The sequence below is a fragment of the Aulonocara sp. 'chitande type north' Nkhata Bay genome, linkage group LG15 (genome assembly GCF_057382095.1).
Source record: "Aulonocara sp. 'chitande type north' Nkhata Bay isolate Kocher_YH1m ecotype deep benthic linkage group LG15, A_spYH_male_GT1.1, whole genome shotgun sequence".
Classification (NCBI taxonomy): Eukaryota; Metazoa; Chordata; class Actinopteri; order Cichliformes; family Cichlidae; genus Aulonocara; species Aulonocara sp. 'chitande type north' Nkhata Bay.
This window is the reverse complement of record NC_141358.1, coordinates 16,136,126-16,149,252: the sequence shown is the minus strand read 5'-3', so window position 1 is coordinate 16,149,252 and position 13,127 is coordinate 16,136,126. Positions and strand designations below refer to the sequence as shown.

Genomic DNA, 13,127 nt, shown 5'->3' with positions numbered 1-13,127 from the left:
TGCAGCAGTGAAGTGGTCTGCTTTTATTTTGAAACTATTAAAACAACACTGTTTGAAACATGACTATGTGCTGCAAAAACAGTGCATCTTTTTAACCACGCCCATGCTGACTTTCCTGACAAACATGTCCATCGTTTGTTTCTAGCATTGTATAATTTCTCACGCCATCAATGTCAAACCTTTTTATCATATTTTAGTTGTTTAAAAAAATGTTAGCTTGAAACATTACAAGCAAACAGTTGATGTCAACTTTAGCGCAATCAGCTAGATTGCAGCAAGCTACTGAATCTGACAACAAACCAAAGCAAACTCTAGCAGCTGTTTTTATTATTGTAGGAAGAGGAGAAGAAACAAGCTTGAAAAATCTGCACAAGATATCAATTCCTCACCAGTGGCACAACAAAATCCATTTATTTTCTTCTTTATTTGTCTTATTTTAAAGAAAAATAGATTCCCTCACCGCTTAGGACTCGTTCAAAGTTGCCCCAAATTCATTAATCACAAGACTTATTCCTAGCAGCGAAAACACTGTCATGCAACACACTCCATCAAAGATGTCCTTAATTCCCCTCTGAAACGCCCCTGAATATTAACACCCCACTAAATCAAAAAGAACTTAAAGTGAGGGCTGCAATGACATTTCTCTTCTAACAGCTTCCCTAGCTTGATTGCTATAATTATTTGCCTAGCCATAAGTGTGCTCGGCGGCAATAAATGTTCTTCCAATAAAAATCCAGGAGAAAAGAGAGAAGAAAAGAAATCTGCCGTAACGCACGGATTCGATCTTGTGTTTTTAAAAAGTATAATTTGTGCGGAATATTGGATATGCCAGTTTGAGTAATGGCAAGGCTAAGCAGGCAGAAATATAAATACCCACGTCCTGAAGGAGGTGCAAAGCCCCCAGAGCCAGACTGCATGCTCTGTCACTGACCTTGATGGGTGGTTTGCGGGTGATGTGAGAGACGAGGAAGTTCATGGCGATGTCCTCGCAGTTAATGTATTCGTCCACCATATCCCTAATAGCTTGGGGCATCACATAGGAGTACAGGTACGCGTAGTACTGCGAGAAGACAAGGACAAGGGGAAATATGTAAATGATATGCTCCAACACAGCCAGATGTGAACCTACCGTGTAGCCGTTTTCATTTTCTGACCTTATGGAAGAAGGCAGCTCCTGTCAGGACCATGGAGAGCTCACAGGAGTAGTTGGAGTTGTAGAGCCAGGACTGGTGGTTGACGTCCCACGCGTGATACCTCCCAGGAAAACCTACGATGCGATCTCTGGCCTCACGCCACACTCTGAGCCACCCAGAGAAGTCCACAAAATATTCCAATTTAAATCAGTTAATTAAGATGCAGGGTGTTTACATGTGCAGTTTAGTTTAGCACGATTGCTGTTAGCTGAAGCAATACAGCAGCTTCAGCTCCTGGGGTCACAAATCTTTCATAGCGCACTATAACATCCTAAACAAACAAACGACATACAAACACTCAGCGGCTTACAACATAAATTGTGGCCCATATTAGGAAAAGCATTGTGAGACATAATAGAACATAATATTTTAATGAATCACCAATTATTACAGCGCACGCACTAATTCAATCAAATAGAGAGATTGTTTTAAACCCACTTTTACTGGGGTTTTTTTGTATTATCTGTTTTGCCAATGAATTCAGTTCCATCAGTTGTATAAACATGTTCTTTTAATTGAACTGTGTCGTGCTATGCCTAATAAAAATGTCCTCCTGTAGGCCGCCTGATAGAATAATCTCGTCTTCACTGATATGGTAAATTTGTTTTACAAAATAATTAGTCTTTGTAACAATAATATTTATCATGAATACAAATACAAAGGACGACACATGCCTCTCTATTTTCTAACACTTGCACTTCTTTAATCACATTGTGCCACTACAGCATACTGGATAGTAATCACAAAGAGACAATATCAAAGCCATGATAAATCGTCTGACTGATTTAGGTTTACACATCTTTTAACACCAGAAATACAGTTTCCCTGTTAGAAACTATGATACTGATATGTTTTGTCGAGGAGCTTGGTCTCACAGGCTCTCTCAACAACATAATGGAAACATTTAAAGCTGGATTCTTTCTAATTAAGTGTTTAGAACCAAATATAATGCTATGTGTCAGAACACATCAAAATCTGTTTACTGTTCTGTATCCTTTCACCTACTCGCTGCTACTCTGAATCAAAAACTACATACATTAATAGCTTTTGATAGCCTCCTAATAAACCACTTTAAACCAATTTAAAACTTAACTATTGAGCAGTGGAAATACAATCCTAAAGAAAAATAAATAAATTAGAGAAACAGTTGATCATCAGAGTATAACACAGGTCTAATAAACAGGTCTGTTAAACTTTAGGGTTAAAAATCTGTCCAGTTAGAAAGCATCTATCACTGTGAATCCATTTCAGCCCCTATGGTGTAAATTAAAGTGAGAACAATCAACCCCAAACAGTCATGGCAAATGTCTGCCAGGTTTCTTCCTGTTAAAAGGGAGTTCTTCCTTCCCATTTTAGCCAGGTGCTGTCTCATACCTGTTTTTTTGATTTTAGACATTTTCTCTCCACTATTGTGGTGTCCTTACCTTTCAATATAAAGCACCTTGAGGTGACTGTTGTTGTGATTTGCTGCTATATAAATAAAACTGCACGGTGGCACGGTGGTTAGCACTGTTGCCGCACAGCAAGAAGGTCCTGAGTTCAATTCCAACATCAGGCCGGGGTCTTTCTGTGTGGAGTTTGCATGTTCTCCCCGTGTTTGCGTGGGTTCCCTCCGGGTACTCCGGCTTCCTCCCACCGTCCAAAGACATGCGGCTTGTGGGGATAGGTTAATTGGATAATCCAAATTGTCACTAGGTGTGAATGTGTGAATGAATGTGAGTGTGAGTGGTTGTCTGTCCCTGTGTGTTGGCCCTGTGACAGACTGCCGACCTGTCCAGGGTGTACCCCGCCTCTCGCCCTATGACAGCTGGGATAGGCTCCAGCGCCCCCCGCGACCCTGAAAAGGATAAGTGGAAGCGAATGGATGGATGGATGGATGTGCACTGTGGCAAAAACAAGACAACCCAACCAAAAGCGGAGTGGTTTTGCAGATGGTGGCCCACAGGCCATTGCTCTCTCCTTTTCCTACTAAGTGATATTTCTCTAGTTTTAATTTTTGTTATTGTTATCGTCACTACTGGTCCATTCAGACTGCACAGATAGTCCAGCTCCTCCAGGCTGGAACATCCATATGTGCTTGTGCATGAGTAGGTTTTGCCAGAAGATGGATGACCACACAAGGAGAGCTGGACACAGCTACGGCAGCAGGACCATAACTTAAAACATCCCTTGCATGAGGAAAAGCTGAAATGACCTCCATTAGGCTACTCAGTTTTCTGACTGACCGATCAGACTCTGTGAGGGCGGCATGACAGCCTGACATCCTTTTGTGGGACCTGTGCTCACAGACCAGCATCACGTAGTTCCACTGCCAGAGAAAACCACAAGCGCCAGGTCAGCCACTTGTGCCCAATCTCTTCAAACATCATGTTCCAGGCATAATATTTGTCAGTGTCTCCAGACTCCATCGCGCCTGTCACATGTGCTCGGTGTGATCCAGCTACGTTTGTCAAGAGAGCGGGTGCCAGTGGCTGACCTGCCAGTTCTGGTTTATGCTTCGTAACGGGACAGATTGTTATCCCTGAAGTTTAACTGGTTTTGTGTTCCACTGTGATGATCGAGTGTTCGCTTAATTTCTTTGAGCAGTGTACAAATCAAAAGCGACACACTTTTTCAGAAGTAAACACCGGGCCTGCGGATAGAAGATTTTTGCATTAGGGAGGTTTATAGGTATAAGCTACAACAGGTAAGACAGCTAATGTATCTTTATTGACATAATTTTTACCTCTTTACCTGTTACCTTTTCATCTCTTATGCAATTTTGTAACATTTTGCAAAATTCAGCTATCAAACACCAATAAATGCCGTTTGATTTGCTTAAAATCAGATAACGGGGAAAACGCCAGCCAATAATAATATTTGGTCATTGCACTCCCAGTCAGTAAACTCTAAAGCTTGGCCTCAACTATGCAGTTGCACTGAGTGACCTAGATGCACAAAATATGCAAGAACAGCAGCACTGCGCGCTTGAAATTTGTGACCAAAGAGAAACTGAATTTTATTAAATAATTTAATGGCTTTTATTCATAAATAAGCATTTGACATATTTGAAGACTTCTTAAGCAACATGTAGACACTGTGTGATGGTACCCTTTTATTTTAGAGTTAAAAACAAATTTCTGTGTTTGGATTTCAAGAGTCTGTGCATATGCTGTCCTTTCAAATCCATCTGTTTCAACTTGTTAGCCAAGTAAGCAATGTGTCCAGTTTCCTGTCAAGCATTAATTATTTTCTTTTCCATTAGTATATAGCCTTTTTTTTCTTATGATTCACTGCAGGAATGTGCACAAAAAGTGTTTCGATACCTCAAATTGGATGCTTGAAATTCCTACTTCGGACTCACAGAGCTAAGAAATCTCAAAGCGCAAATTAAAGTCTCGAATGAGTTCATGTGAGACCACTTAAAATGTCTAACGCACTCGGCTGCCGAATGGCTTCTCCTCTTTGGCGAGAGCGGAGATTGGGAAACATTCCTGTGTAATTCTGGGGGAGTTTGAGATAATTCGTGACAAATGACCCCGCCGTACTCGTGCTCGGCAAGTGAGTTTTTGCCTGCCTCGACAAGCTGCTGCAGCACCGAGTCGTAGACAAGTCTGACAGAGGGGAGAGGTTGTAAACCAAAATAACTTAACGGCGCGCTTGATCATTTAATTGGTTTAAGCACGGCCTTCATATTCAGCTCATCTGAGTGCTGTATGGGCAAGACGCTGACAGCACATTTCCCTTTTATTTTCTATACTTTGGTCTCTAGCAGGAGGTTCAGTCTCTCTGTCGGATCCAGTGTTTTTTAGGAACGTGATGTTTCGACATTATTTTGAGCATTTTCCCTTCCTTCCTTTTTATTTAGCTCAATGTTTACGTTCAGTTTTCTTCAGAAGCACTTTTCTTGAGAAAAGCACCGCTCACAACGTATCATCTTTAATTTATCTATGAATTGTTGTTCCAGTTAATGACTTGCAAGACAAAACAACACCAATAAAAATGAAAATAATTAAACAAGTACTGTGCTTAGCAGTTGTAATTAGCTCCCTTTTTAGAGCTCTGCTATCACATTAGAATTAGGAGGGACTTTTTTTCTGTTGATCTTTGTCGCAAAATTCTAATTAAATCAACTTTTCATCTTCAATGTTGCAGCAAAATTTCCACGGTGGGTTAATACGCTTTTAATAAGCACGCCGAAACACCAAATGAAATGACAAGTGTGCACCAGGCGATAGCAAAAACATTTTTCTTCACCTGAAACCAAACATGATCTCATCGTGGCGAAGGTGAGCGTCGTCGTCGATAGACAGGATTGCCTCGGTTTCCACGGCATCCCAGGGTAGGAAGCGATTGTTGAGGCTGTTCTTTTCTGTGCGGACCACCTGCAGGCAGGAGAGGAGAGGCAGCAAGAGCTTTAATAAAAGGCACGTTTTAGAGAAGTAGTAGTAGTCTAGATGAGATCTAGTAGTACCTGCTTATGTAGTGACTGCTTCTAAAAACGCTGTTTCCTGTATCTTACTGCAAATCGCTGTTAGATGCAAGCTGTTAAGCTGAAGTGCTTTAAGTGCACTTTATTCTAAAACGGTGCCAAAAATTTGCATTTTAGAGACCAGTTAGAGCCCAAGTCCATATCAGTCAGCCTGTAATGATGCTGATGACAGATGCATATTGGTATCTGTGTTTGGTGCATCATGTGAAAACCTTTTCAGGAATGTAATGCAGAAATAATGTGTTGATCAAATAGATTGATCAACACAGGGCTGTGTCTCCATTACAATCTCAGAACTGTATGCAGCACATACAACACGGTAACGTCTTAGCTGAGGTGTGGAGTCTTCACGTTAAACGTCATTCTTCCTTTTTAATGCAGCTCTAACACAGCAGCTCTGCAGTGTAGTCATTAACACATTCTTCCAACCAACAGATCCCTGGTGCAATCCCAGGAAGAGAGAAATCCATTCGGGGTTACATCAGGAAGGGCACTGGGTACAAAAACACTGTCGAATCAAACATGTGGAGCTACCTGTTGTGGTGATCCCCGGTGAATAAGGGGGCAGCTAACAGTAACACTCTGCATTTATAAAAGCTCTGCCCTGCTGAGAGGAAAGAGACATTCCCATCTGCATTTAACCAAGTAAATAGGTAAGAACGAATAATTGGATAATTAGTGCTGCGATTAATGTGTTTCGACTTGCAATAGGGATAGTGGTGAACTGAAACCTTAACTGCAAATGGCTTAAAATGTAGTGAAATCAAATCTTAAATTGAAAGTAGACGTCACAACTGTGTTAAACAGTTAAAGTAAAAGGATTCTCACGTGCACAAAGCAAAGACAACTCAAGGGATTAAGTGGCTAAGGGAAAAAAAGTTCAATTTGCCAAGGAGCATAAAGACTGGACTCTGTAATAGAGGACTCATTAGACCACAGGACCTTTTTCCATTACTTCAGAGTGATGGGAGCATGAGGGCATGATGCTTAATCGTCATCTACGATTTGTAAGGAAAAAATGCTTGTTACAAGGATGTAACTTGTTTTTTGCTATCAAGACTCACATTAATCGGTTAATTTAGTTGATGAATTTAACCAAATGAATAATATAAATAATTCACTGACAAAGATTGTGTTCAGTTTCAGTCTGGCACCACCAAATTCTTTAGTACCTCCCCATCAGCTCACCACATGTGAAGAAAGTCAGTGTGACAACCTAATGGTGTGGATGTGAACCACATGAATATTTGATTTTTCATCCTTAGTTCAAAGGCACAGATTTTATTATTCATGGGTGTCAAGCTTCTTCAATCCTTTTAGTAAAGCTGCTGGTAATTTGTATGGACTCCAACAGATTTTCAAAGAGACTGATCCTGATGTACTCAAAGAAACTTTTCATCTGACACATCAAACATCGCAGGTTACCTTTTTGCATTTCAGAGAGAAAGGATGAGCACGAGATGATTTCCTTACTTAAAAAAAACTTACTATAACAACGGTATTTAGATAAATTGTTGCACGTAAAAAAGATCAATCTTTCTACACTCACCACAATGGGCAGGCCGATGTCTGGCCACAGCAGGTCATCTGAAGGAGGCTTGGGAGAATTCCACACTACCACTACCTTGTTAAGGTATGGCAGTCCATTCAGCCTCTCGAGAGAGTTCATCAGGACCTCCTCCCTCTCATAAGTCAGCATGACTACAGTGAACTGCTCTCGGGGAACATTCCCACCCAGAGCAGCCTGGAACTCCTTTCCAGAGCCTCCTGTACCTCCTCCAATAGGCCTGAAACCAGTACCTGAGCCAAGGAATTTGGCTTCAGAGGGCAGTACCGGGTCAAGAGGAGTGTGAGGAAACAGGTGGAAGGGCCCCGGGGCCCGGTTCCATGATCTGTAAGTGTCTGCAGCTGTATATGTGAAGTTGCGGAGAAAGCGTGGAGAGGCATAAGGAGGCTCCGTCTCGACGGGACCCAAATCCAGATCACCATTGTCAGCCAGGTTGGCATCTGTCCCAGCCAACTTCCCGGCTTTGTGAGGAATCTCATGAACTGGCTCTTCTTTGATGGGTGCAGCAGGAACTTGGATGCTGGTTCTGATACTGGCCAGAATGGTGTTGAGAACATTTTCTGAGGTTGAGAAGTACGTTTCCCACAGAAAGCGGCCCTGTCGCCTCATAGCCAACATGTCATTGTCTGACAGGCTCCTCAAGAGGAAATGTAGCTCTGTTACACGGGGCTTGGGGACCAAAATGGCAGCTTCACTCCAGCGAATAAACTGGTGGTAAGGCAGTCGGGAGTGGTCCCCCAGGACAACAGGGATAGCCCCCACTTCTAAAGCCTCAAACAGCCTCATCCCAAAGCCTGCTGATGCTACAAGTTGTCCATCTCCTGCAGCAATCACCAGGGCAAAGGTAGAAACCTTGAGGACCTCCAGTCTGTCTTCTCTCTCTCCACAAAGAGCCCACTCTGTTGGCAAACTTGGCCTCGGGTTCTTGCAGGTGAATTCCACCAGGACCTGATCCAAGTGGCTGTCCTGCACTGCCTTTAAGGTGCCGATTATGCGATCGTCATAATCGGCTGGTGGATCTCCTTCCATTTCCTCCTCGAAAGACTGGGGCGGTGCCTCCTGTAAGCTGCTCCTCAGGGACTCCACCCTCTCCCCCTGGAATGTGAAAAGGTATTTCCTCTTCACGGGAACTTGAGGTGGGACTTCTAAAAAGTTGGGTTCAGAGAGGGCATGAACTAGCGGGGACACAACTAGGTCAAAACCCTCACGGTACTGCTGCTCTAGGAAAGTGGACTGAGCAACTGCTGCTCGCCCTGTGCTCACATTATACAGGAAGTTCTGTGTCATAGACTTTCTAGAGAGATGCACCAGTACATGGTTGTGTCCATCAGACCTCCAGTAAGGAAGAGCTTTCAGTTGCTTCTCCAGCTCTGAAGGAGATGGCAGTGGGAAGGAAGGGGACTCCTGCAGCTCTCCTACCAGAACCAAATACAGACAGGCAATGTTGGGGTTATTAGTTACATAAATGTTGCTCTTAACTGATGCAACAAAAGCCTGCTTTACCAGAGGGTCAATATAGCTCCCCCATAGGTAGGAGTCTGTGTCATAGACATATACAGGGAACCCAGATGTAAGGGGACAGCGCGCATAGTCGAAGCAGGAGCGCAGGCGGCAGGAGCGTGGAGACTTGGGTGGTGGCAGCCCCGGATCCTCCTTGTCGGGAAGTAACCTGACGGGCAACGACAGCTTGGGCTGGTTCTGGGCCATCAGTTCTTTATAAGAATGCTCCGTTTGGCTGATAACATTTTTCAGCTGTAGTAGATCTTGCTTGGCACTGTCGATGCTGCGCTTGCAAGCCTCGATGCGCAGGTTAAGTCGGGCGATCTCCCCATTGAGCTCCTGCCTCTTTGCCTCCAGCTGCAACAGCTCCTCACTGACCGACTCGCGGATACGGCACAAGTCCTGCACATGTTTGGCCTCGCACAGCTCGCCACCAGGCCGGGGCCCAAAGATGTGCTTGTCGCGATCCCCAGCTTCATCAATGGTGGTGAGGTAGTAGTGGGCAATAAGCGGGAAGAAGACCAGGATGAAGAAGAGCATGAAACTGAGCCACGTGAGACGCACGCGGCGAAACATCCACGGCTGGCCTCCGACGCCCACGCCGCCACCGTTACGCTGCATTGTTGACTCTCTCAGTCTGTTCTTCGTCCCTTCAGGGAACCATTGCTCTGGCGATCAGCAGCAGCCATGGCCGACCTTGTCAACAAGGCAGTGGAATAGACACTAATTCATCAAACCTGGGGTATAACTCTATCCTTCTGTGAAGGTCATCCAAGGCTGATTACTTCTCCTTAAGAGTCCTGCAGGTATCGGCTAGAGACTCAGTCTCACCTGTACTCTGATATGAACTCTGATGAGTCATAGTCTGCACAAGCTAATGCCATTCTGTTTTTGTGAGCTCTGGCTATTAATCCAACTCTGGGTGAAAAGACAGCCCCACATCTGGGGAGGGGTTCCTCCTCGTTGGGTGCAGGGAATACATAGCTACTCAGAGGTCAGAGTGTGACAGCTGAGAGGGGCCGCTTCCATCCATCTTTCATCCACCCCTCATGAGAAATATCTCCAGAGACTGTGCCTCAGAAATCCACTCTTCCTCCTCCTCCTTGATTCAGAAACCTGAGAGGGAGAATAGCAGGAAAAAGAACTAATGAATGACACTAATTATCTGCAGCAAGAAAAAAAAAAAAAGAATTTCTGTTTAACTGCAAGAAAAGCTGTTTGGCATTAAGCTTTAACATGGCAAAATATTTACTTTTTTTATGCACCTCAAAACTTAAAGCTGAGCTAGATGTATAATTCTGTTTGATGAAGGCTGGGTGCAGTTAGTAAAGCAAACTCATTAGCCACAGCAGGATTGGTCACTTGTCACTTTCCCATTAATAAGGGCGGCCTAGTTTGTTTACTTAGATATGCAAGAGGTAAAAAGCCCAGAAATATAAATACAGTTAATAACTGTGTATATGGAATATTTACAGCTAAGCTTTCCACATCCACAATAAATATTTCTGTATAGAGCAAGACTCTGCAGCTTATCCAGTTGTTTTTTTTTTTTGGTTTTTTTTGCTGCATTCTGTGCATGACTGCCTGGAGAAAAAAAAACATCCGTATGCTGCAAAATACCAGGGGGTAGGTATCTTTTTCTTTCTTTTTAAAGTCACACAGAAAGAGCAGAAAACCAGGGAGAGCCATCACTGCGAAACTACAAACGTACAGCGAGCCAACACCAAGAGTACCTCGAGCAAATCTCATTAAAGGCCTCCGCCTGCATCCCAGCCTCATCACTGCCTCAAATTACTCAGCATCCTTGATAACAGTTTATCCCAGAGAGTGATGCTGAATTATCTCCACTAGCTCAGGAAAGAAAAAGGCTCAGGCACACACAAAGGACACCAGCTGTAGGGTTGCTGGTTTTATTTCAGTTCCTGAGGCCAGTGGAGGTATGTGCAAGAATAACCTTGCGTACCTTACAGCTCAGAACTGGTTAAAAAATAAAAAGAAAGTAGAGGGGGGGAAAAAAGACCCCAGGAGCTGCATTTTCAGTGTGCAGATGTTGGGAAAAGATAGCTCTAGGGCAAAACCAGCAATACTGAAAGTCACAGCACCTCTTCTTCCACAGCCCTGAATGTCTCTTAAAGACTCTTACATCATAAGCATAATCGAAATTTCACTACAGACTGTTTCCTTCTAGAAGCAGCATGCCACAAATCCATCACACCACAAGCCCTGAGGATGTCGAGCGAGAGGCCAAGCGCCAAACAGACCTTATCAAATACGTTACCAAACCCACAACACTGAGAGCGAGCCTCGATAAAGCGGGTCCGACTGACACAGTCGCAGAGACCAGATGAATGCAGGTGATGTTTACCTTTTTCCAACATAACAGCTCCTCTTGATAAGGATGTTATTCCCCGGGCTACTGGTAGATTCAAACATCTGTGGATGTAACGCTTTCATTGCAGCCTGGTTTGATCACAGCGCACGCAGATAAGATCTTAAAACAAACTGAGGGAAAAGCCATTTTTCATTCTGTCTGCTTCAAGTGATCACGTCGCCTTGCTGCATCCATGTGGCTGGCATTTCTGATGTTTAGAGATTACTGCGCCCTGAAAAACTGCATCCTGCAATACAGCTGCTGTGCATCTGTCTGTGAGCGTGCCTGTCAAGGAGAGGAATGAGGAAAAAGGGCCGGCCAATCACACAACAGGCATGTGATCCCGTCTTGCCTAGAATGACCGCCATAGATCTGCAAATTTGAAAGCCGCAAGTCTGAAAACGTTGCATAATATCAATAAGGGAAATCTGTAAAAGATTTGTTTTTGTGATGACAAGACATCTTTTCTTCATAACTTGTGTGCAGCTTTGTGTAAATGTTTTGGGTTTTTTTTCCTTTTGATCCCTCAAAAATAGGTTTACAACACAGGAAAGTAACGAGGTTTTTTTTGCCAACAATTTTGAATAAACTAACCATTTTGTCTGCAACGTTTTAGTTAACTGGTTCTTTTGGAGCGCTTTTCTACTCTACTTGAGCACTCAAACCACCTCTATACAACATGCCTCATTCACCCATTCATACAAGCAATTTTCTAAGTGCTTTCTATCTTTCCCTGATGAAGACTTTTTAGTCGATACGCGTAGGTCGTGCATTTCCTTGCTTCTAGTTTTTTATTAGATATTTTTAAATCTCAGCAAGTTTTTTAGTCATTTCACCCTACTGATGAGCACCTGTTTAGAATATTTGTAAAAACATGGCAGCGCTTCATCTCTTTTCTTTACTCACACTCCAAAGGATGTATCAGAGAGAAACTTGAAGAAAGTATTTTGCCCAAGGATACTTTGGCATGCAGACTGCAGCAGCCAGCGATCAAACCACCAACCTTCCAATTAGTGGATGACCTGTTTTACCTTCTGAGCTACAGCCACCCCAAATGGGAAAATCTTCACATCACCAGGAGTGAAATCTCAAAAAGTTCTGCTTGAAAAACCACTGAAACGACCAGATAAACACTAAATACATAAAAGCAAGCAGTGATGTTTTGTTTGTTTTTATGAACCATTAATCGCTTCGTTTGTCAAAGATATTTATAGTTATTTAAAAACAATAATTTAATAACCAAACGTAGATTGCCAAAAGCATTCATTAACTAGTGCAAATCAGAGCTGTAATACAGCAACACACATACTTACACGATTAAAATAACTTTACCATCTGTAACTGATTTTAATTTTCTACACGTTTTAGTCTCGGGGTATCAGTGTGCAATAGATACATTGCAGGCTACAAATGTGGAACTGCACACAGGAATGCAGAGCATGACAGGTTAATATGAGATAGTCCTGCACAGTAACTAAAGGCCTGCATTCTGCTTTAGTTAGGAAGGTACACACAGAAAGCTCCCAGGACATATGACCCTGTGAACGCTGACCCCCATCCTGCTGCTAAGTGATGTGCCTGAGGTGCAGAGTGACCGAACGGGAACTATCACAACAGTCCGATTAATCACTGCATGACTGCCAGTGTCACCCGGGTAATGGCCGGCAGATGTTGGCAAACACTACTGCCGGGTCTAATCCAAAGCCAAAAACATGCTGGCCTAAAACTCTTCCTATAGCTGCTTCTGGGAGACAGAGCAACACACACATAGATAAAACCAAATCTCAGTCCCTTCAGTTGTAACTTTCTAATCTGCAGACTGTCTGGCCTCCTGCTACAGGCGGCTTAATCTCACTGCTGTCTGCATGGAAAACACATGGGAGAGCATTGATCACTGTGGACTTACTTTGTGGGGGATCAATGATAATGCCATCATTACCTACAGCTGAGCTGCAAGCTGGTTTGGTGTGAAGCACCTAAAGAGCTGTTATTGTAGCCATTTCCATTTGTGGGTTTTTGCAGAAG

At 43.3% G+C, this 13,127-nt stretch overlaps 1 protein-coding gene across 3 annotated transcripts in view; it reads right to left on the bottom strand.

Moving 5' to 3' along the window:
- Nucleotides 1-13,127, bottom strand: part of extl3 (exostosin-like glycosyltransferase 3) — a 40,248-nt gene that overhangs the window by 4,937 nt on the left and 22,184 nt on the right. For 2 of the 3 annotated variants that reach the window (XM_086264605.1, XM_086264607.1), the window contains exons 2-5: nucleotides 7,214-9,847; nucleotides 5,430-5,557; nucleotides 1,155-1,299; nucleotides 932-1,060 (exon numbers count right to left, since the gene is read on the bottom strand). In XM_086264605.1, the coding sequence (XP_086120731.1) occupies nucleotides 932-1,060; nucleotides 1,155-1,299; nucleotides 5,430-5,557; nucleotides 7,214-9,352 (2,541 nt within the window). In that variant the 5' untranslated portion in view covers nucleotides 9,353-9,847. Of the gene's footprint in view, nucleotides 1-931; nucleotides 1,061-1,154; nucleotides 1,300-5,429; nucleotides 5,558-7,213; nucleotides 9,848-11,096; nucleotides 11,237-13,127 lie in introns of those variants that run through there. The other variant, XM_086264606.1, reaches the window with a different exon arrangement.